The following is a 24,909-nucleotide window of genomic DNA, read 5'->3' on the forward strand; positions in this document are numbered from 1 at the left end:
ATTATATCTAACATATAGCTGCGGCCTTTGACGCCTATCTTATAAGTAAGCTTAATATTATTACAATTGGTTGATTAATTTAAGTTGTTCTATGAATAAGTAAATTTTATTAATATTTTTTGAGTTAATATGATTTAAACAATCTGTAGGGTTCATTTGATTAAAGAAAATTCGCTCTGATTCTCGCGAAGTTGGGACAGTGATCTAAGATACGAGTATGTTCGGTTGTTAGAGTATTGCCGCAGTCGCATCTTTTCGGTGCTTTGTTGGTGATCAAATGTTCGTGTGCAAGCTTCGTGTGTCCAATTCGTATATACGCCTAAATTGACCATTTTGATTTTTACGTGTTTGTAGGGTATATGGCGCCTAGGTCATTAACATTGAATTTGGTATATCGGTGATGAAAATTTTTCCAATTAGCTGTTTTTTTTTGTTGTAAATATACATATATTGGGATATATAGTGTTGGAGGTCCTTTTCGGACGATGGTGTGAAATATTTGGAGGAAGACTGAGCTATTAAATTGGCTGTTTTATCTGCAAGTTCGTTTCCCACAATTCCTTGATGACTTGGCACCCAGAAGAGAACAATTTTTTTTTGCAAAAATTATACTCCGAACTGGAACAATTAAGTTGTTATGACAGTTTAGATTTTTTACGGCAGAAATTGTTGATAGGCTGTCAGAACATACTACGTATTTCCCTTTGTTATTCCGTGCAAACGAGCATTCCTTTAGTATGGCTAAAGCCTCTGCTGTGAATATGGAATAATAGTCAGGAAGAAGACCTCCTGAAATTATAGTGTTGTTAACGTCGACGATGGCGAAGGCTGTTGCGATATTCGATTTTGTTGCATCGGTAAATAAGCAGTTGTATCAGTTTAGTTTATAGCTTTCTTCCAAAAATAGTTTGCGGAATACATTATTTTGAGTGTGGTTTTTCTTATGCAGATTAAGATTCAAGTTTATCGACGTGTCTTGCAGTATCCATGACGGAAACCGGGTTTTCTTCTTGTTGATGTAGGTAGGTGTAGGTTGAGTTGTATACGAAGTGATGAACAGCGACGAATGGTGGATAGCACTTTAAAAGTGCGTTTCGATTTGATTGCATTTGCAAAACATTTACTTAATTGGTGGTTTGGTATGGTTTTGGAATTAATTTTGCAGTTGTTTCAAACAGGCTATCCTCTATTGAAGGTAATCCCGCTTCTGCAAGAATACATCTTGTCGGTGAAGTGGGAAAAGCGTTTAAGCTACGTCGGATAGGAGCGTGATATGGAGTTTGAACTTTTTTTATGTTAGCATCGGCACTCCATCCGTAAATTGGGAGACCGTATTCCAACTTGGAGAGAATCAAAGCTCTGGTTGTATTAATAAGAGTATTTACATGTATTTCTGAGAATTTTGAACTAAGAAATTTAATGATATTTAACCGAGATTCTAAGCTAGTCCTTAAGGTAAGACAATGTTGATTAAAGTTAAACTTATTGTCAAATATTACTCCAAGAATTTATTAGTTTATTATTAACCGTACAATGATGCTTACGGCAGATATGTAATACTTTGCATATATTAATAGATAACAAGGCACCCGACGAGCTTCCCCAGGTTTGTAAGTGCTGAAGGACGTTAGAAAAGGTATTCTTTATTTTGTTAGCATCTTTTATTTTGATATAAATTATTGCATCGTCTGCATAGACAGATATATGCAAGCTTTTATGATGTAGTAAACTCGAGTTAAGATTGTCGAATGAGATAATGAAAAGGATCACTGATAGAGGTGAACCTTGCGGGATGCCGTTAAAAAGTGGGAATGGTTTCGACAGAGTGTTGTTAGCTCGTACTCTGAACGAACGGTGGGTCATAAAAGTCTTTATCGAGTAAGGACCCTAGGTCCAACCTTCCAAAGTTTTAGTTGATGAAGAATTGCATGTACTCCAACGCGATCGAAAGATTTTTTGAAATCAGTCCCCAAAATAGACATGGTTTCGTGACGAAAGAGCATCCGACACGAAATGATGTATTTGCAAAAGAGCGTCCATAATTCCATCGATTGTGTGAGATAAGCTCGTTTTTGGTTACAAACCACATAATCCGTCGCGCCAGAATCTTTTCATAAAGTTTGCTCATGCATGGTAAAAGGGATATATGTAGGTCTAAAGCTGTTTATGTCGTGGGTGGGTTTTTGAGGTTTTGGGAATGGGTATGATCACTGGTGTGGTCCACGTATTTTTTACTGTGTTGCAGTACAGCATTAAAAATTTCAATGACCTTGTGTTTGCTATCGGTAGTCTTATTTTTTATCATTGGGTAGGAGATTCCGTCGAAATCTGATGTTTTACCTTTTGTCTGTCCTAGTGCGGCTTCAAATTCTAAGTAAGTAATATGGACTTTGAGATGGCTGAAAGTGCAATATTCTCTGGAAGGTTGTTTAGTGATAATATGTTAATTTTGTTTATATTGTATTCCGAGGAGAAAGTTTGGTCGTTTGATTTTCCCGCCAAAAGCTTCCAATATATCTTTAGATGATGTGAGGAAAGTGTGGTGGACTTTTAAAAATTTAAGTTTAGATTTGGGTGTACAGGTTAGGCTTTTTATGTCAGCCCAGATTTTTTTTGGAGAAGGTATTGGAGATATCTGGGAGGTGATTTTATTGAGGGCTGTTCGTTTTGCTACTTTTTCTTCTCTTTTAAACAATGCGTTTGCTTTTTTATAAGCGATAAGGTTGTAAAGTGTCATTTTGCATTTGAAGCTTAACCATAAGGTTTGTTTGTCCGCCCATAGTTTATTTAGAGAGCTACTCCACCAAGCTACGTTCCTTTTATGGGGTATGCCTTTTGTTTGTGGTATTGATGTATTAGATGCTTTGTGGATGTTGGAATAATTGAAATTAATCGAATTATTAGATAGTTCGATTTTAAATTTAACCCAGTTAGCAGCATCTGTTTTATATTTCAGTGTAAGTGTGATTTTTTCGGATTTATATTGTGTAGTAATGTTAACCACGACTGGATAGTGACCACAGCCGTGGAGAAATTTATCGATTGCCCAATGGCATCTATGGCAAATTAACGGTGAGACCATAGTTAGATCAACATTCGTAAATGTCATATGTGTTGAAAAGTGGGTTGCCGAACCATCGTTAAGAAGAGTCAAGTTGGCTTTCTCTAAAAGGTTTTCTATTTTTTTCCCACGCGAGTTGGTTGAAGAAGATCCCCATAATGTACACCATGCGTTGAAGTCGCCATTGAGAATTAAAGGTGTTTTAAAATGAATTAAAGGATTCAATAGGTCATTTACTGAAAAGTTTTGACAAAGACGAATGTATGTGTTTATTATTGTTATTTTTGTATTTAAGTCTAGTTGAAGCAAAGAACAAAAAACATAGAGAAGGTACAAATCGATTTCTGTATGATTTGACGGCTAACAGAACTGATAGATTTATAGGAGGGAATTCGCCATTCTCGCTGCTATTTAGCAGAATTAGCAGAAATTTATGTAAAACGACAAATGCATGCGAGAATAAAGAAAGAGAAATTCTATGTAGAAAAATCTACAAAGTCACAAAGAGAATGTAAAAAAGCATTCTCTAAGCCCATAAGCATGCTTATTTTGTATTATATGAACCATTCTCACATATGCGTGATTATTTTGTATTATAATAAATGAAACATTGTTTTCCGAAAAATGGTAAAAATTTTATATTATAAAATTAAAAAAGAAATAATTTTCAATAAATTATTTTTTAAAAATTATATTAATTTCGACTATTATAAAATCAAGATGTGCCAATGAACTTAAATGTGCTCATATAAACACTTCCACTCATTCCTTTTATTTCTTAAAAAAAAATTAATGACCTTCATCAAATATGCATATTCCCATTATTTCGTTATCATGTCCACATTTGTAGCAATAGAACTTCTATGGCATATATTCATATGTATACATATATTATTTCTTTGGCACATTTGTCTGTATGTTTACGAAAGCAAATGCGAGCCACATACCTACTCGTATGTACATACATTCATAATAACAAGCGCCGCATGCATCTTTTCACATCTTCGCCAATTGTTACAGCTTCCCTTGCCTCTGTAACAGCTTCGCCTACAAACTAGCGTAAATGTGTATACATATGTATGAGCGTGCATACATATCGACGCTGATTTTTGCGAGCCAGGGAAACATATTTTAGAATTGACAAATATTGTAAATCGACAACAGCTATGTTGCCACTTTTCTCACTTCTTTCTTAGAACAAACACCAGAAGATGTTCAATTTATGATTTCTAGCTTTTGCCATAGTCGCGAAAAGGCCTTTTTAGGCAAAGGCATGCTCGGGAGATTTTACGGCGTCTGTTTTTATGAATGAAGCGAGGTCGCTTGTRGAATWTGCGCCTGCGTTTATGAATGAAATTGTTTTTGTTGTAAAATTTACTACATTTGGGCTTCGCCAATTCGGCTGCCATATTGACTTGTGATGCTTCTGCTATTTAGAAAATTCTTGTTTTTGTACAATGCTTAAATTTTTTGTCGGTGACATATTCACATGTGTGCGCATATGTATATCTCGGACGGAATGCTCTGTTCAATCGCTCTCTAGCTGGGCTCTACGCTACCGGGGGGTCGGCAGGTCGCGGATAGCCGAACGGCCTGTAGTACCAGGTCAGTTGCGAAATAAGTTTAAACGAATAAGCAATCGCCGATGATGAGCGGCAGAAGTGGATGATGCGGCATAAAAGCTAGCAGGTCCGCTGAATACGTGTCCCCTCGAACAATAAAAATCCAGGCGCGTCTGACCCACAATGGGCGGATTCCTGGTCAGCGTCTGTTTCACCATGTTAGGTGCGGCTGTCATCAAAAATCGACCGGTACACAGCGCGGCGCACTGGGAGTCCCTCAAAGTTCCGAAAGCGTTTCTCTGTTATCGGAATGGAGGGGGTGATGAGAGCATACTCTGCCGAAGTGTCCGCCGCGGTGTGTATCAGGAACCCGCCCCTTCGCGCCCTGGTCAAGGACAGGACTCAGGGAACTGGGGTAGGGGCAGTGGCCCCAAGGGTACACCCGTTCCTGTTTATTTCGGTCCGCCCCCCTGCACACGATGCGCTGGAAAAACAAAACATATGGAGAATAATACGAGAAAGAAAAACACTAATAACAGCAGCAACATTTTTGGGATTATAGGAGACAGCAGAACTGGAAGCCTGAGCGATGGTGGTAATAAAGTGCAAAACTCCCCCTGAAGTACGACTAATGTGGAAGCAGATCCCTTTAAGAGAGCACCAAAATTGGGTAGGTCCCCGACTAAACCCTTAGTGTTGACAAACCGATAAGAGCGGGGACATCACCACCAGCGTTGGGCGAGACCACTCCCCTGGCAAATGCGACATAACCTCGTGGGGACTGTATGGCTGAACTAGGGAATGCGATCAAGAAACTGATTGCAACAATGCTCTCACCCCAACGGTCTATCAACAGCACCATGAGAGATCTTCTCGGTGTGATAACAAAATTACATGCAAGTGCTCAGGAACGACACATTATCAATAAGGAAGCACGACGAAGTTTTCTCATCATAACAGCAGCGACAGAGAATACACCAAAGAGGCCTCGCGACGAAGTTCATCCAAAGCGAAGAACACCACCGAAGAAGAACGAAACCACCCATAGGGAATGACCGAGCAAACCTGAAGTTCCCCTAAACAAAGAAGCAAAGTGTGATAATCCCATCAAAGATAAAGAAATGGGAAAAAAAGATGGCTGGATCGCAGTCAAACGTAAGCCACAAAAGAAGGCACCACATAAGCCACCTCCTCGACCTAATGCAATAGTTATTGAAAAAACAGGTGGCATGTCATATAGCGATATTCTAAGGACTGTGAGGAAAAATGATACCCTGCAGAAACTAGGAGAAAATATAAAAAAGATCAGAAAGACGGCTAAAGGAAAATACTGCTCGAGTTGAAAGAGGCACAAATCAAAAGCACAGGTACCTTCAAGACCGATATAAGCAGAGTACTAGGAGAAAAGGCGCAGATAAAAGAAGAGAAGATCGAGAAGAACGGTCGCGGCTTCGTTATTGATATAACCTTGGCTAGCAGCTCTCTGGCGCGGACAACAAGTTGGCAGGTGTGCGACCTTTGCACGCATAGTGACCATTATGCAATTATGTATGAAATCAAACACTCAGCGAACAACCGATGGTGTATGCCCGCTAAGACGGTACAAAGGAAAGGGTGGAAAATAGAAACTCTTGACGTCGAACTCTTTAAGCTCCTGTTAGATGGTAAGTGATCCTGAAAATGCAATTAAAAAAAGAAAATCCTGCTGCTTTAAAGAAGAAAAATAAGAGGTGCCAAAGGACAAGCACGAACGTGTCCAGCGCTGCTGAAAACAGTTGTGGAGACTATTTTCCCCGCACAGCCTCTAGAGAACCGAACGGCTAGCATACAGGAACCTGCTGAAACAGAAAACACGATAGTCACCGATGGCGAGGTATTAGAAACGTCAGAGATTTGGCAATACCAAAGCACCAGGCGTGGATTTTATTCCAAATAAGGCCCTAAAGATTGCCATTGAGCACAATGCGAGACCTTTCACGGAACTGTTCACGCGGTGTTTAAAAAAAGGTTTATTCCCAAAAACTTGGAAAAAGCAGAGGATGGTCTTCTTGCAGAAGCCAAATAAACCAACCGGAGAGCCGAGCTTATATCAACCACTCTGCATGCTGGATACGACTGGCAAGATTCTAGAGAGGATAATCTGTGCACGATTAGAGCTGCATTTAGAAAAACAAGATCCGACAACCAGTATGGATTCCGTAAGTAGAGATCAACCACTGATGCGATCAAGCAGCTTACGGACATAGCATACCAGATGGCTGTATGGCACAAAGGAATACATACTTTGACGTCAAAAACGCTTTTAATTCGGCATACTGGCCCCATATTATCAGTGCACTAGAACGTTACGAAACCCCGGCATGCCTGGCTGTTACTGTTACAAAAGAAGTATGTGGTAACGGGCGGAGTTCCACAAGGCTCTGTTCTTGGTCTATTGTTGTGGAACGTATTGTATGACGGGGTGTTGCGTCTCTTACTACCGAAACAGGTGCAGATCATCGGGTACGCGGATGACATTTACATTACCGTAGTGGCAAAAGAACTTGGCCAACTTGAAAACCTCTGCTATCATGCGGCGACTACGATTAAAGATTGGCTCACAGAAAAAAACCTCCAACCCGCTGGACAAAAAACCTAAGCTGTGCTGATCACAAGTAGGAAAAATACATCAAAGTAAACATCGACCATCATAGTATAATGACACAGAAGACGCTAAAGTATCTAGGAGTACTGATAGACAATAGACTCAGCTACAAGGCGCATATTGAAAAGGCATGTGAGAAAGCAGCACGTGCCACGGCCGTAGTAGCAAGAATAATGGCCAACATTGGTGGATGAACCAAGCCAAAATCGGCGTGCGCTATTGGAAAAGGTACGCGGCGCCCATATGGGGACCAGCATTACAGCAAAAGACGTAGGCTAAGAAAGCGAATTTTCCAATGCGGCTGAGTGCCATTAGGTTCGGTATATGCATTTCGCACGGTATCACACGAAGCGGTTGGGATATTAGCGGGCATCATGCCACCAGAGTTAATGGCCATGGAACTCAAAAGAGTATACGACAGATCTACAAGTCTGGGCAGGCGACTAACGGCGGAAGAACGGAAGGATGAGAGGCAAAAAACCTCAATGAGTGCCAAAAATTATGGAATGCGGCTGCGACGGAGAGATGGACCTATACGCTAATTAGAAATGTACAAGCGTGGGTAGAAAGGAAACACGGAGAAACAGATTTCTACCTGACGCAGTTTTTGACGGGACACGGGTGTTTTAGAGAGTATCTCTATAAATACCGACATGACGACGGGACGAATTGTTCCTTCTGTGACAGCAGCGGAGCAAATGCGCTGCACATCTTCTTTTTCTGCCGACGGTATGAAATGGAACATACATTGCGAAAACAATTCAAGTATGAAAATATCACAATGCTGTTGTTGGGAGTATCATAAGGAGCATACATACATATATTTGTCTCTTCATATTCTTGGGTATGTGAGACAGAGAACATAAAAACTGCCTCTGTTCTCTGTGCGAGGTGTATTTTGTACACATTTTTCGCTGTCAAAAATGAAACAAAATATAAACAAGCAAAACGAAATTCTTCGTTGGGAGTGTAATCATGGGCATGCATACATATATTTATGTCTCTTCATATTCTCTGCATGGTCATATATGCCATGTCATAATATGCCGTAAATACATATATTTATTTCTCTTCATTTTCTCTATTTGAATATTTGAGAGAACTGTAAACAATGTTAACATTGTRAGGCGAATTCCTTACTACGATTTTAACAACTGCGGCGAATTCCTTTCTGTAAATCTAACAAATGTTCGCTGACGAACCTGCACCTTCTATATGTTTTACGTTCTCTGGTTAATGTATCCTTTCATATTCCATTGCAATATTTTAATAGTCATTAACATAGAGAGGAGAGAAATTGAAACAGATGTTGTACGTAATAGCTCACGACTACCGGTCTTTGACCAAGTATCCTCTGGGTAGCCCAAGAACATCCTAAAGTAAGAAGGTAAACATCCCCTCCGCAGAGTTGTGCGTTGGGTTTGGGACTCGCCACGTAAAAAACGCACCCAATGATGACGACCATGGCAAAATAATTAAAGACTACGATTTGAAAGAATGCATCTGAAATTCCTCGTTAAAATGAAGGCTGGCACCACCGCCGTCCAAGAAATGCGATGGACGAGACAAGGTCAGTCCTTGGTTGGTCTTTTTGGCATTTACTACAATGGCTGTATAAAGGAGCGCAAATTTGGTGTGGGATTCGTGGTGGGAGAAAGACTCCGTCGGCGAGTACTGTCATTCACTTCGGTGAATGAACGTCTAGCCACAATACGCATCAAAGCGAAGTTCTTCAACATATCACTGATCTGCACCCACGGGAGGGAAGGACGATGTGACCAAAGATGCCTCCTATGAGCGCTTGGACGATAAAAAAAATTGTGTTTGGCGACTTTAACGCCAAGGTGGGTAAAAAAAGTATATTTGGCCCTACGGTCTGTAAATTCAGCCTCCACAATGAAACATACCCAAATACGTTGAGGCTGATCGACTCAGCTGCAACCGAAACCATTGGGTTTCGGAAAATGCAAAAAAAACGGATGTTACGACGAAGAGTGCCGTGTAGCAGCGGAGAGGAAACAGACTGCCTACCTCGCAACGTTGCGATCGACCACAGCACGTGCGGGATGGTATATATGCCGAGAGTGGAAGAGGGAAGCGAGACGTATTTGCAGACAGAAAAAGAAAGAGGCCGAAATGCGTGAGTATGAAGAGCTTGACAAGCTGGAAGACAAGAGTAATGTTCGAGAATTCTACGAAAAAATGCGACGGCTGACAAAAGGGTTTCAAGACCGGAGCATACTCCTGTAGAATCCCCAAGGGTGATCTAGTGTTCGATGCTCAGAGCATACTAAAATTATGGACGGAACACATCTCCAGCCTACTGATTGGCAGAGAGAGTAAAACGCTAGGAGAAGGCGAAACCGATTCCCCAATCGATGACGATGAAACAGACGTTCCATTGCCCAATAACAACCCCTGTAGCCGTAAAGGAATAGTAGGAGAACTTTCCTCCTTGCGTGAACCATCCTCCAGTCAGTGTGGATTTAGACCTGGCAAATCAACAGCTGACCAGATATTCACCATGCCCCAAATTTTGAAAAAGACCTGTGAAAGGAGAATCAACACACACCGTCTCTTCGTCGATTTCAAAGCTGCTTTCGACAGTATAAAAAGGAGCTGCTTATGGCTGTGTAAACTGAAAAAGCTCCGTCAGGATCGGGAGGAACCTCTCTGCGCCGTTCGACACCAAAAGAGGTTTCAGACAAGGCGACTCCCTCTCGTGCGACTTCTTCAGTCTGCTGCTGGAAAAAATAATTCGAGCTGCAGAACGTAATCGAGCAGGCAAAATCTCTTAAAATAGTGTACACCCGTGCTCTTAGTTCTGCTTTCTCCAGACTGAGTTAGGAAGCAAAGCAAATAGATCTGGCAATGAACGAGGACAAGACGACATATTTCCTGTCATCAAACAAACAGTCGTCGCACTCGCGACTTGGCACTCACGTCACTGTTGGCAGTCATAGCTTTGAAGTTGTAGATAATTTCTATCTTGGAACCAGCGCAAACACCACCAACAATGTCAGCCGGGAAATCCAACGCAGGATAACTCCTGCTAACATTTCGGACTGAGTAGGCAATTGAGAAGCGAAGTCCTCTCTCGGCAAACAAAAACCAAACTCTATAAGTCACTCATAATTCCCGTCCTGCTATATGGTGCAGAGGCTTGGACGAAGACAACATCTGTGGAGAAGTCCTGTCATCAAACAAACTGCGACCAGGCACACATGCTTCTGTTGACAGTCATAACTTCGAAGTTGTAGATAACTTCTACTATCTTAGTACCAGCATTAACGTCAACAACAACGTCGGCCTCGAAATCTAACGCAGAATAACTCTTGCCAACAGGTTACGCTTGGAATCTCCAATTGGCGCCAAATTGCGAAAAGAAGAAACGACTGGCGTGCGGTTGTTAATTCAGCTACAATTGCGTAAGCGATTTCTACGACAGTAAAGAAGAATATTTTTCCAACATCAAGAGAAATCGAAATCGATTTCAGAATGAAAAAAGAAGTTTATTTTTAATCCACTATTCGTTCAAAACTGCCTACATATCCAAACGTTGTTATCTGCATAATTTATACAATAATAAGTTTATAAATTGCTTTATACGGTGAGAGAACTTTTTCAATGCGATTTAATCAAAACAAAACCATATGTGATAGCTTGTCGCAGGTTATCATAGCATAATAGAAATTCGGTTATTTCACACGACACTCATGATACGAATTTTTTGTTCGCGAGTTCGCTAAGTTTACGATAAGGCTAAATGTACCCGATTTACAAGAGGAAATACAAAGAAATGTGAAATTTAAACAAGTATTTTAGATCGCTTACCTCTTGCGGTGAGTTTCTTTGTGTTGATTATTTTCGCTGCGAACTCGAATTGTGTTGATTTTTGAACACAACGTTTGACGACAGAGAAGGCGCCCCTGTTAAAATACGTAATTATTTTATTAAAAATAGATTATTTTAAACTAAATGCATTACAAATGCATAACAATTACACATATTTGTCTTATCTAAATCTGCTGAACCGATTTGGCCGACAATTTGTGCGGAGGTAGCTAAGTGTTCAAAATTCATAGTGAAATCATTTTGCAGGATTACAGTAATTGTTGACTACTAATGTGGATTTCTGGATTTCTTAGACGAACCATATGGTACTGTTAAGATGTTTTTCATTTCACATACGCAAACCAAACACAATGTTTAAAATTAACAAAAAAAAAAAAAAAAAAGAAAAAAACTTAAATACTGCAGTGTTAAAAAAAAACAATCATATTTTAAGATGACTCACAAATATTTCGAAGCATTGCACAAAACAATGGAAGAGTTAAACGGCAGCGAACCGGTCCAGCATTAATTGTTCTACTGCGCACTAGGGTAGCGGAAACAACGGTGGGGGAAAGCAAGATGCGTCTTGGCACCAAAAGGGGCTGCCCACAGGGTGGAGTACTATTCCCTCTGCTATAAAGCCTGGTAGCAGATGAGCTCCTTGAGTTGCTCACCAGTAATGGAATCCGCTGCCCAGGGTACGCGGACGACAATATCATAATGGCGCGAGGTAGATTTGAGAACACTCTCTGCGACATTGTTGAAAGGCTTAAACCTGGCGAAGGGATGGTGCCACACGGTATGGTTAAACATCAACCCAGCAAAAACTATCGTGATCCCTTTTACTAAGCGGAGATCTCTTCTGGGCTTGAGGCCCCTAACAATTGGAGGCATGGGGGTGGAGATGTCAAAGGAGGTAAAATTCCTTGGCCTCACTTTAGACTTATCCTTACTGTGGAGTATTCATTTGGACTTAACGCTGTCCAAAGTAACTAAAGAACTTATGATATGCAGAAGTCTGGCCGACAGATCCTGGGGATACAAGCCAAGTATAATTAGATGGCTGTATACCATGATTGTAAGGCCTATTGTCACCTATGGAGCGGTTGCCTAGGGCGCAAAGGCAACGCAGTCTTCGGTGGTCCAGAGACTATCAAAGCTGCAAAGGCTTGCCTGTGTCTGTGCTTCGAGGGCAATGCGCAGATGCCCCACGATGGCACTGGAAGTCATATTGGAGCTCACTTCGCTGCATCAGGTGATAAAACAAGTAGCAAAAGCACACCGCTAGCCCTCCTTCCAAAGGACGGTACCACGAAGAGTTAACATTTTAGAGTTACTCTGGGCAGCAAGACGGAGTGGAGCGATTCCATGCTGAAAATGCTGCTGAAAGACAGTGCCCATCCAGTTGTACACTGACGGCTCAAAAACACCGGAAGGTATTGGGGCAGGTATTGCGGGACCGCGTACTAAGCTGTCCATACCAATGGGATGCCTCCAAGTATCTTTCATTCTTAAGTTTTTACTATGGGACAGTGCGCAGAAGGCAACCTCCACCGCGAATATCGCAACCAGCGCATAGCTATTCTCAGCTATAGTCAAGCGGCACTAAAGCAATGCATAGAAAGGCTAAACCGCCTATCTTTGTGCAACCGGGTGCACCTAATCAGGGTGCCAGGGCATAAAGGAATAGAAGGAAATGAGAGGGCCAACGAACTGGCCCGCTCTGAGGCAGCGTCTAAGATGATGGGACCAGAACAATTAATAGCGGTAGGATCCCACTCTCTTAAGGAGCTGCTCCGCACGGAGAAGAGAATGGAGAGAGAATGGCATTGGCAGCAGGCAGCAAGTATGCGCCATGCCAAGCTGCTTCTAGGGGGTACAACTTCTCAAAGAACTAATTGACCTCCCTCGTGACAAATTCCGCCTTGTCTAAAACCTCGTTTGGTATCGAACCGGCTGACCGAGCTTTTGGTGTTGCTGAACATCAGTTTACACAGCCGTATTAGTTTTGCGGGATACAAAATTCAGACATCGCCCAATAACGGCGGTTTCTTTTCGTGACGTAAACGGCTTAAAATCGGCGAAGAGGTGATGCGTGTCTATTCTCATTTCACGGGTCTTTTCCAAGAAAACTGTCCTAGTAGCAATAGACTTTTCGAAAACCTTCGACACAGCGAACTATACTACGCTAATTGAGGACATCGAACAAACTAAACGGCCCCTAGGACTTAAGAGGTGGACCATGAGCTATCTGAGCGGTCAACAATCAGCGATATTATTTCGAGGTGATCTTTCTTAATGAAGGAGAATTAAACAGGTGGTCCCGTAGAGTGGTGGTGGGGGAGTTAAAAAGTGACCGTCTCACTCCCAGAATTTTCTCGCTTCTTCACTGCTAGGAGCCTAAATCTTACCCTACTAAATCCACGGCAATCCTATATTACAACGTCAGAATTCCGACGGTGAACCATCCTAAACTTTTAGGAGTAACATTCGAGCTGGAGTTGCCGCGTGAAACAAATATGACCCTAGCACAGTCTCATTTTAGATGTTGTAGGCTACTTATCCAGAATAGACCCTGACATACTCGAAACTCGCTACAACAACAACAAACAAGCTAGAAGATTCAATGCCCTCGATCGAAGAGAGTAAAGCTTAACTTTCATGCCTTCTAAGACGTCCTGCTGACAAAGTTTGATAAATTCAGTTTGAACCTCTCTTCAAGAAGAAGTGAATACATGTGACACCTTAACAGGACCCTCCTCCAATCCATTACAGCAACTGGATAATGGACTTGAAATGTTTTGCAGTTTTTGGTTTGGGATTCGCCACGCAAAAAACGACCCAATGAAGAGGAAAAAAACAGGCTTGGATAAGAGACTCACTTTTGATGACGACCATGGCAAACACACTAAGGTGCCACAGCCCAGCTGCTTGATGTCCTCGTAAAAGTGAAGGCATCACCGCCGTAAAAGTACTACGAATTTACAACAGTGCAAATACTGTTTTCTATTTTACTTTGCGGGCGCCAAATCCAGCGCTCAGCTCGGGGAGGTATGATTTGCCTTCTCTCCTTGTCTCGCCTTTAAGCGGATGATTTTTGGCTACCGAGTGGATACTCGGTCTAGGACCATAACTCGTGAACTGCTTGAGCCATTGTCTTGTCTTTATGTCGCTAAGTCTGACTTCGATATCCTCGCAAAACGAATACGGCTGTGTAAACTGATCTTGCCCTATCGTGCAATTCTTCAATCTACTGCTGAATCGAAAAGGCACAATCTTTTATAAGAGGGTACAGCTAATGGCGTACGCCGATGAAATAGATTTCATTGCCTCCACAACTGCGCAGTTAGTCCGCTAAATATTTACGGTTGAGCGGATTGGCAACGGCGAATATCGTTTTCGATGAAGCAATGAGCTGTAGGAGTTATACGACGGCATTGACATAGCTCATGGAATTAAGAGACAGTGACCACTACCTTGCTCATGTTATCCGTATGGATGAAATCACTCCAGTTCTGAAAGTATTCGACGTAGTACCCGCCCGGGGAAGAAGAGAAAGATCTCCACACCGTTGGAGAGATCAGGTGAAGAAAAGCCTGGCTGCACTTGGTATCTCGAATTACCGCCAAACTGCGAAAAGAAGAAACGACTGGCGCGCTGTTGTTAAATTGGCTATAATCGCGTAAGCGGTGTCTACGGAAATTAAGAAGAAGAAACCCACGACTCGTCTCGCGTGGATTTTGGGATTGGCATAATATTTTTATAGCGTGTTTGTAGAAATACCATACAATTATCTCAAATTAAGTTTGAACTTGTTTTCAACACTGTAGCTCTTACGCTATTATTGTTTGTTACATGCACTGTTTGGTTCATGTTGAGATCGTTTCAAAGAAGCCTTCGGAAAACTGTTCTATGGTGCGGTAAACAAACAATATGGATATACCCCTATAACAGTTTTCGTTTTCACTCGATTGAATTGAAGTAAAGCAATTCAACTTCAGATCAACACAATTCTTTTTGGGCATTACGATTTTCAATCTATTTTCTATCGAAAACATTTTTAACGAAAAATCAGAACAATTCTATTCAGAAAATGTTTTCGACTTTCGACCTACAATATCCATTTTTGTTACAAAACTTGCTTTTAAATAGTACGCACACCATATTTGTGCGCTGTGGACACCGTAAACTAAATAAACGCAGTATTATTATTACGGCAAAATATTTATAGAAAACTTAAAATAAGCAAAAAACATTATTTGTAACTGTAAACTATTTTAATCAGTTATTTTGCCTCTTAGCAGGTAAAATTTTTTGGTTGGTACTCTATTCAATCCCACTGGCAGATGTTAAAAACCGCAATACCAAAAGCATTTGAAGTTTGACAACAATCCAATCGAAACTTTTTTTGACGGGTTGAATTACAAACCACAAAACCGATTTTCAAAAGTTAAACCAAAATACGGTTGGGTTAAAAACAATAATAGTAACCTTATTTATTTATTTTTTTTTTTTTTTTTTGCACTTTCGCCTTTTTCACACCAATGTAAAGCAATCATCTCAATGCGATTTTCTTAATCATTCCACTATATTAATAAGCGAAAGGAAGCACTGAATCATATGAGTAGACACTGAATACAAATGATAACAAAAAGCAATGGTACTTTTTTCTGTGAATTTTTCTTCACTGCATCCAACGTAAACTTTGTAAGAGATATAGAGGGAAGAACAAGTATATTATTATTATTGTTATACACAAAAGAATTGCTTATGTCGGGCTATACTTGTCCCAACTCTAAAAATGTGATTTTCTATATAAAAGTGAACTGTTTTTTCTGCAATATGTTGAAGCAAGATGGAAAAGATGAAATTATGATTACATCATATATAACATCAACCACACTAAATCAAGTGAAATTCATTAAACATGTGCTTTTGGGCAAAAATTACAGTATTTTTAAAATACTCTACAAGCATTTTAAGCATAGCTCACAAATAACGGTCGACAGTTTTTCTTCTTGTGCTCTCGTTGCGAGCACAACCGAAAAAGTTCATACTCTCTCGTTCTCGCACTGAGCAGGAGACTCTTGCTGTCTTCATTTACCAGCAAAAGACCGATTGACCGAAAAACTCAATAACTTAACAAGTTTCATTTAGATTCCATATAACAAAATGCTAACAAAAAGGAAAAAAAAGTTTCGGACAATGTTTTTAAATTTTTTTTTGCATTTTTCATATATTATATATATATTTTTTGTAACATTTTTTAGATATTATGTGTTAAGCTTTATAATTAGTAAGGCGTTTAGATTTTCTGCACTAATCGAACTTCTTCGTTCACTTAATATAATATAAACCTGCGCTAGTGCACTTATATGAGTAATCTTAAGCTGCAAATCATTAAAAAATTCCAATATATTTGAATTTAATGGCAAGCGACCAAATGTTACGTTGAAGTTTTCGATGTCAGCATAAATTGTGACAAGTTTTGCAGAAACAGGATCTTCTTTGCTTTCTGACACTGTCTGCAAATCGTCCAAAAATGCCGAGAACAGCGACTTCTCTTCAGATGAGGATGCGGTTGAAAGAATTGACGAGACATGAAGCGGTGGAGCATTTCGTGTTTGTGCCTTAAATAATAAAGCGATAATAAGTATAAAATGCTTCTTGGATTTTAGTTTAGTACAAGTATTAGTTTTTTCGCTCGTTTGATACCGTATTCTTCGTTTTTCTTCACATTGAGTCAATTTTGAATATCCAGAATTGTTTCGCTCTTTGAAAATGTCCACATGTTTCGTTATTAAAAGCCGTTTTAGGTTTATTGAATGATTGCCGGAGAATTTAATACCGCAAACATTACAAATTGACTTGTTCTCTTCTAAAATTTAAAGAATTGGTGCACATTTTTATTCATGTCTCTACCCATTTTATACAACAAATATTTCTCAACTTCACACACTCAATTCACGATCGCAATTAATATATTTCGTCTGCAAAACAGACGTTTAACGATTGCTTGCCTCGGCGTGTGAATGTGTACCAATACATACGCAAAAGACTTTTTGCTTCACTGAACACGACAAAACGGTCTTGGAACAACCAGAACAAAGCAGAATAGAAAAAAACGGTTTCGCTCAGAGCGCGAGAGAGCTCATTCAAGAACCCATAAAACGGTTGCTCTCTGAGTCTTTTCGTAAAGAGTTAGGGATAGACACTTATTTGCAGACAAAGAGAAACGGTCGACAGTTATTTGCGAGCTCTGATTTTAAGTAATTTATAGTAAGATAGTTGCAGTCAGGGTATCCAAGTTTACCTTTCGTAATTATTCCGCCTAAATAAAAAATATCTTTCTTTTTTCGGTAAAAACTAGTCGAAAATAGCAATTGGTTATACGATTTAATATACAATATTTCGAAGATCAGCCATACATTACAACATTTGACTTACTTTCCAAGTTCCTCCTTAATTTCATAATTATCGGAAAAGCGCGTACAGGCTGCTGGAGCAGCCATCGCGATGGCACACTTAAGAAAATCTATTTCGGCAGTAAACGCAGTTTAACTTTACGTCTGGAAGTATCTTTCTTTAATTTCCTATATTTGGTCAATTATTGTACAAATAACACTATCTGCCGGAGATCCCAACTGTCAGTTGACCGAATTACTTGCCACCTCCTATAAATGTTGTAGAGCTAAAACCTTGGAGTTGTGACCATAGATTATCTATCTCTTATATGCATCAACTTATCCTTAAAATGCTTTGGAGTTAACTTGTATGGGTGAATGTTGTGGAGCACCACGGACTTCTGTAATTATATAAAGATATAAAACATCTAATTAAGGCCGAAAATTTATTAACAATTATAATAATAAATTGCAATGTGGTTCTAAGAAAATTATAAAAAATCTTTAAAAGCGTAGGAAGCTAAATAATTAATATACGATAAATGTCTAAAGTAAAAGTTAGAAACCTCAACCATAGCTACAGTGACGATACAGTAGGCTGACATTTACAAAATTTTTTTGATGGGCTAGTCGAATTGTATAGCCAACTCGATCTTCTTATTATCGTCTGATTCATCAGGCAGAAAGTTATGCTGCTTAGCCGAGCTGACGATTACAAAATAATTTTTTTATATATATTTATCAGGTGTATTATAGTTAAATAAATTGTTGAAATGCCACGGGAAAAAATGTTCTGTGCGAAGTCCACAATTGTGGCCGCAATTTAGATCTAAAACAAAAATTTCAAAAAGATTATTAATCTGTAGGACAATCACTATCATGCTATGGAGAGTATTTTTTTTTTTTTTTTGTTAATTTGACAAAATGGCGGCGGTTTGAACAAAAAGTATCGAGTTTAGCCCATATTTCGACAGTTTTTCGTAGAAATAGGAAGATTTCAAAAAACAGTTTCCACAGCGCAATAGAGAATAACTTTAAAAATGTTCTCTCCAAATTGGAACTAGATGACTTCAAAATTCTTCCTTTGAAACTGGAGACAATTTTGAAAAATACTACTCTGAAAAAAACGAGTCTACAGATTGGAGTCATTAAGTTCAACATTATGTTGCCTTTCTATAATACAAGAAACGCTGTAGCGACCGTAATAATTAGAATTTGGATTTCAAAATTTAAGAGAATGTTTATTACAATGTATACTATCAACTATGGGCGGATGGAAGAGGATATGTATAGTTTTCGATATATTTGCGTTTAAAGTTGAAATTTTCAACAATTCAAAGTACGATTTCAAATGTATTTTACATTATATTGTTCACTTTCATACTTCACAAATTAGTATGTCTGTGCTTAATCCGTATAATATAGTACAAAATAACTTTAATTCAATATTTAATTTACTGTAAAGTTATATTAATTCACACAATAACAAACGGTAGCAAACTGACAAAGATAGCAACGATGAAGTCGTTGGTGGTCTGTTCCAAGTTGGGTTTTTATCTGGCCAAGGACTGTCAATTCGGTATAATTCTTCAACTACAACAAGTTCTCAGTGGTGCTGTCATACCACTATCTGGGATTGCCGACAGCACGTATATTCTTCCCTTACCTCAAGGCAATGAGATTAACGAATGTTTAAGCACTCATACCGTAGGAACCGTAAAAATGTGCGAACACTTGGAAACTGATCCATTCTCAGATATAATACAATTTCTAGATATTGGAAATGTACAAACGAAACAAATTTGATTGATTCCTGAAAGTAAAAATGAATTGTTTGGATCATAACTGGCTCAATAATCGGGCTGCATTGGCGGATTAAAATATAGAAGTAGACGAAATTAACAATTAGCAGTTGTCGTCAGACAATCCAGATGTGACATAAAATAATCGTCGGATGAAAATTGTTCAACTATTATTATTCCACGTAATCTCCATCCACCACAAATTTGAAACGGTACACCTTGGGTAATCAAAAATATGACAGTAAATATATTTTACCGTGCGATTCTGAACTGTGATACAGTATCAAGTCTCTAAATGTGATAGAGACAATTTTTGAGACTTGAGACACTTTTGCTATTCTGTAAGTGACAGTCACAAAATCTGTTACATTTAATAATTCAGAGATGCTTTTAAACTTGCATGAAAATAAATATGTCGATAACAAAAGTTAAATTTTCTATAGCATAGTCAAAAAACATAATTGTCAATCGAAATAAAGATATATGTTGACTTTGTTTCATAATATTTTCGAAATTTTTGTAAAACTGATTTATTTTTAACTTTTTCGTGTTTGAGTTGCTTACAAAATATAAAAAAATTACAATATTTATATATTAATATCTATGATGATCTCTATTCAGTATATTCAAAATGGCAGACAAGAGTTCTTTTTGGTTTTGTGACTTGCTAACTACCAGGTCTCAAATTTGAGGCAATATTTTGAGGCTAAAGCTAGAGACTGTTTAGTGAATAGTAACTAGTCACAAATTGAGATTTTACCACAAAATGTCTCAAATAGAGATTATAGACTGCTTACTGAATCCCGCTATTAGCCAGAGAACATAAAGCATAAAGATGGTACAAATCGAATTCTGTATGATGTTCGATTTGACGGCTAACAGAGCTAATAGATTTATAGTAGGGAATTTGCCATTCTCGCTGCTATTTAACAAAATTGAGCACATTTCCTGGCAGAAATTTATGTAAAACGACAAATTCATGCGAGAATATATAAAGAGAAATGCTTTGTAGAAAATTCTACAGATGACGTTAACTGTTGGCTGGATTGAGTAAGTATTCCATGGATGGCGCTATGTTAAAAACACAAATTTAATAGCATAAGAATTACGTATTGCTGAAACTAAGGTATAAACTAAATTTACTTTGTAATTGACCATTAAAATAATTAGTGATTATGCTATTAGATTGTAGCTTATATAAAACATTTGTATCTAACATAGCGCCATCTCTTGAATACTTACTCAATCCGATCAATAATTCTCGGCATCTGTTACCATCTTTTGGAGCTAACAAATAATTGAGACTGTTAAATAATAGACAACTAATATCCAAATAATTTGCAATAATATAGTATTGCGAAAACTGCGCACGGTGTGCATTCAAATTAAAAATCGATTCAGCAGTTCAGACGTCCATTTGTAGAAAATTCTACAAAGTCACAAAGAGAATGTAAAAAATCATTCGGCTGGGATTTAGAATAGCATCCCCGGATTTCGGGAATAAAATAGGTATCAGGATAGGAAAGGTGATGTTCTCCAGATCACGAAAATATATATATATATAGTTGCCGCTGACTTATAAGTTTAAAGATATTTGCATTTAAAGTTGAAAAATTGACAACTTTTACATTGATAATTTGTATATTGAGAATAACTTTTTCACTTATATATGCACTTTTCACTTACTAACACTTCACTATGAGGTTTCTGTATATTCATTTTTTTAATATTTGTTGTAAATAAAGTTTTATTTTAATTATTTTATTTTAGTTCTTTTCTGTGCATTAGCACAATAAGAAAAGGGTTGGTGGTTATTTTTTTTGAAGCGCGGCGCGGAAAAAATATAACCATGGCAACCCTTTCCTTATTGTGCAAATGCACACAATTATGCACAGTGAAAAAGTTATTCGCAATATACAAATTATCAATGTAAAATTTGTCAATTTTTCAACTTTAAATGCAAATATCTTTAAAACTATAAGTCAGCGGCTACTATATACTATATATATATATTTTCGTGATCTGGAGAACATCACCTTTCCAGTGATCACTATTTTATTCCTGAAATCTGGGGATGCTATTCTAAATTTTACCCGTTAAAAGTATAAGTGCAAAAATAATTATAAATCGGAGAAACACTCGTTTTTAATAGTTAAATTTTTGAACTTCAAATGCAAAGATCTCAAAAACTATTTCAGCGGAAAATGTACATACATATATGTATATTGTTCGATCTGGAAGACCTCCCCTATCCGTACATACCCATTTTATCCCAGAAATCGGGGGATCCCAGCAAAAATTTGCCGCTTTATTGTAGATAGATATTCCAATTTTTATTTATTTACCCTTATAATGATCTGATATTACAAATTAGGTAAAGTTTGGACCACACCCATAACTTTCTGAATTAGGAGTAATTTACTTTCGCTGAGAAATCACACTACTACTTTTCATACGCCTTCATTTTTCTTTGTCAATTATTGCTGATTATGGGTGTCACGTAGAATTTTTTTATACATTTCTAAATAAATAGGTTTTGCTCTATGATCGAATCAAATATCGTGTATATTTACTTTTGTGACTGTAAACATATTTCAAATCATTTATACCTCAACCAATAACTGAAACCGATAAACTTTATAAATAAATAATGAAACAAATATAATATTTATATATATTTATAAACTATGTACCTATTGATCACTGAATCGTCTGAATTACAAAATTATGTTGGACCTATTAACTATTTGACAACAATGATATGCACTGAACTTCTGCGAAGAGTTGGGACTTTTTAAACTGCAACCAATATTGCTCGTGCAGACTAGACATGGCTAATGCTTAGCAATCGATATCTAAATATATTTTATGTCATTCATTGCTAGCTCTGTACTATCATTTTGCTGTTTTGAAAAACGGTTTTCATTCTATTAAAATTTTGATGAGGCGTCTTGTACATGCCTGGTGTATGATAACAGCAAACATGAAAGGCCAATATCCCGCATTTTTTATTATGTTATGTTGCAATTTAGTAAAATGATATTCAAAACATACATTTTAACAAAACATGGAAAATAGCTATTAAATGTAAATTCATACAATGTGTTTTTCAATATTTGTTAGCATAAGTACATTTAAATAAATTAATTAATTTGTAAAGAAATATTATGCCACAATTATTTAAATCTTAAAATATTAAAGGAATTTATCGCCGAAAAACGTTTTATCTATCATTCGCGTTCGTTATAATACGCAAAATAAAGGAGACGCAAGTAATACCACTCTGTTAAGGTGTCCGAATACTCTCTTGTTTCAATTCAGCCCGATAAATTTGTTCTGGTGAATGCCTCATAAACAAAATAAGAAAAAAAAACTTATGTTTTTAAAATTTAATTTATTAATTACATTTTAAGCAAAAAACATAACACGTTTTTGAGTCAAATAGGACGTTTCGTTTTATGCTCTCTTGACATCTGTTTTAAGTTTGCTTGTCGCACATGTTCATTGTGCGAAGAACGAAAGCATAATGGATTTGAATGAATTATATAACTTTTATATACCAATTAAAATAATAAATTTAAAATGAGCAACGATATTTTGATGTATGCTTGTGTAAGTTTATTAAAATTAAGATTTCGCTCCTTCCCAACCAATTTGCACAATTTTTCTGTAAATTTACAAAATTGAACTCAATATTAATTTTTTGGGAAAATGTTATTTTAAAAATGTATTTTGTTTTTATAATATAACAAAACCGTCTTAATACTCGCTCTTCTAAATTTCATACTAATGAAATGAAAATGCCGTCGGCATATGTGGAAGTGGGATATGTTACCTCTCCGAAAATTTCATCGATATGAAAACTGCGGTGTCAAGCTGCTGAAGTGACAGCTTATTGCTTACAATATATTGCCAACTAATTAGTATTCCATATATTGTGAGCAATATCCCCACAGGCAATAGGCAAGGCAATACAGTTAGTAAGACATAGATTTTATCCTGTCGAGATGCCCCGTTATTGGGATTCGCTTGCTCCTGCAAAACCTTGCACGATGCAGAAATTGCAGAATGTTTCACTTGGTGCAACAGCACATAACACACGTAGAAAATTATTTGCAATGGCTATAAAATATGTCAGACCAAAACCTATGTTTATTTTCGTGCCGTCATGTATCACTAGATTTTGCAATGGGTGCTCTCTTGGCAGAGATAAAGAGATCCCCAACTCTCCTTTCACTGGAAATGTGCGAACCGCTCACCTACCGAACTTTGACCGTGGACTGGATTGGGTAGGTTTTGACGCAGGAATAAAGGGATGTTTAACTTATTCCAGTGTGAGAGCACCTCAAAATTTGCATTTTTTTATAACATTTTCCATTATGGCCAAATTGGGCAAAATAATAATTTTTGGGCATTTAAATTAAAACAACCAACATTTAGTACGAATAAAAATTACTATATAGTGGTTATTTATTATATGGAGAAACTATTTAAATTTTTTTAAAGTATATTAGAACAACTGATTTTCGACCTTTCAATGCCCAATAAAAGGATTTAAGCGAGTTAGCTCTCAATCATTAAATGTTTTTAATCATTTTCCATTGAAAATACTACTATGATGCTTCAAATTACAAAACCTTTCATCAAATACCTTTAATTTTCACAAATTTATTTAATTTTCACTGCTTTAAATTTTTTATAAGTGGTATTGAACGATGCAACAAATCCCTCCGTTTACATATTTTTTTGCTAAGATTTCAATCTGGCCATTGCTCGTTTCCCATTGTTAAACGTCAAAACCTCCTGAACTTGATCAACTGTCAAAGTTTAGGTGGTTTTGACAATTGTTTAGGTGGTTTAGCAATTGTTCTCTCACTGGAAGTAAACATCTCATTATCTCTTTTGTTACTTAGAATTAATTTTCAAATACAAATGATTAAAAGCATTTATTAATTGAGAATTAACAGGCTTAATTCACCTTATGAAGTATTGAAAGATCAGAAGTTAGTTATTTTAATATACCGTAAAATCATAAAAAAGGATTTAAGTAGTTTCGCCATATATTAAAAGTCCAATATGTACTATAATTTGCAATTGTTATAAAAAACGCTTATTTTGAGGCGCTCTCACACTGTAATAAGTTGGGCATCCCAACTGCTAGAGAAAACTCATCGAAAACACAATTAAAAAAATTTTGAAAACACATTTGTATGTTGTGGAATCTAAGTCGTTCGGACCGACAATGTGTGTTTTCGATGAGTTTTCACTGACAATTATTAAAAGCGGTATTCTCTTACTCTTGCAAGATTGCACGATGACACAAAATGCAAAAATCCTTTACCGAAATATGCAAAGCCAAGAGAGCACCMATTGCAGAATCTAGTGATATATGATGGCAGGAAAATAAACATAGGACATATTTTACAGCCATTGCAATAAATTTTCTGCGTGTGTTTGTTGTTATGCCGTTGCACCAATGGGAAAATTCAATTTCTGCACGGTGCAAGGTTTTGCAAGAGCAAGAGAATCGCCCTCATATGAGAATATCAAGCGACAGCTGTATTTGTATGTGGATTGTAAACAAATATCAAGTGACAATTTA

The 24,909-nt window shown here is 37.6% G+C and overlaps 1 protein-coding gene across 6 annotated transcripts in view; it reads right to left on the bottom strand.

Annotated features, from left to right (window-relative positions):
- Window positions 1–24,909, bottom strand: part of LOC108974071 (calcium/calmodulin-dependent protein kinase type II alpha chain) — a 111,476-nt gene that overhangs the window by 79,037 nt on the left and 7,530 nt on the right. For all 6 annotated transcript variants that reach the window (XM_018941686.1, XM_018941688.1, XM_018941687.1 and 3 more), the window contains exons 2-3: window positions 17,549–17,906; window positions 11,102–11,196 (exon numbers count right to left, since the gene is read on the bottom strand). In XM_018941686.1, coding sequence (XP_018797231.1) covers window positions 11,102–11,196; window positions 17,549–17,613 — 160 coding nt within the window. In that variant the 5' untranslated portion in view covers window positions 17,614–17,906. The remainder of the gene's footprint in view (window positions 1–11,101; window positions 11,197–17,548; window positions 17,907–24,909) is intronic.

This window comes from Bactrocera latifrons, unplaced genomic scaffold (genome assembly GCF_001853355.1).
Source record: "Bactrocera latifrons isolate USDA-ARS-PBARC rearing strain unplaced genomic scaffold, ASM185335v1 scaffold_521, whole genome shotgun sequence".
Lineage (NCBI taxonomy): Eukaryota > Metazoa > Arthropoda > Insecta > Diptera > Tephritidae > Bactrocera > Bactrocera latifrons.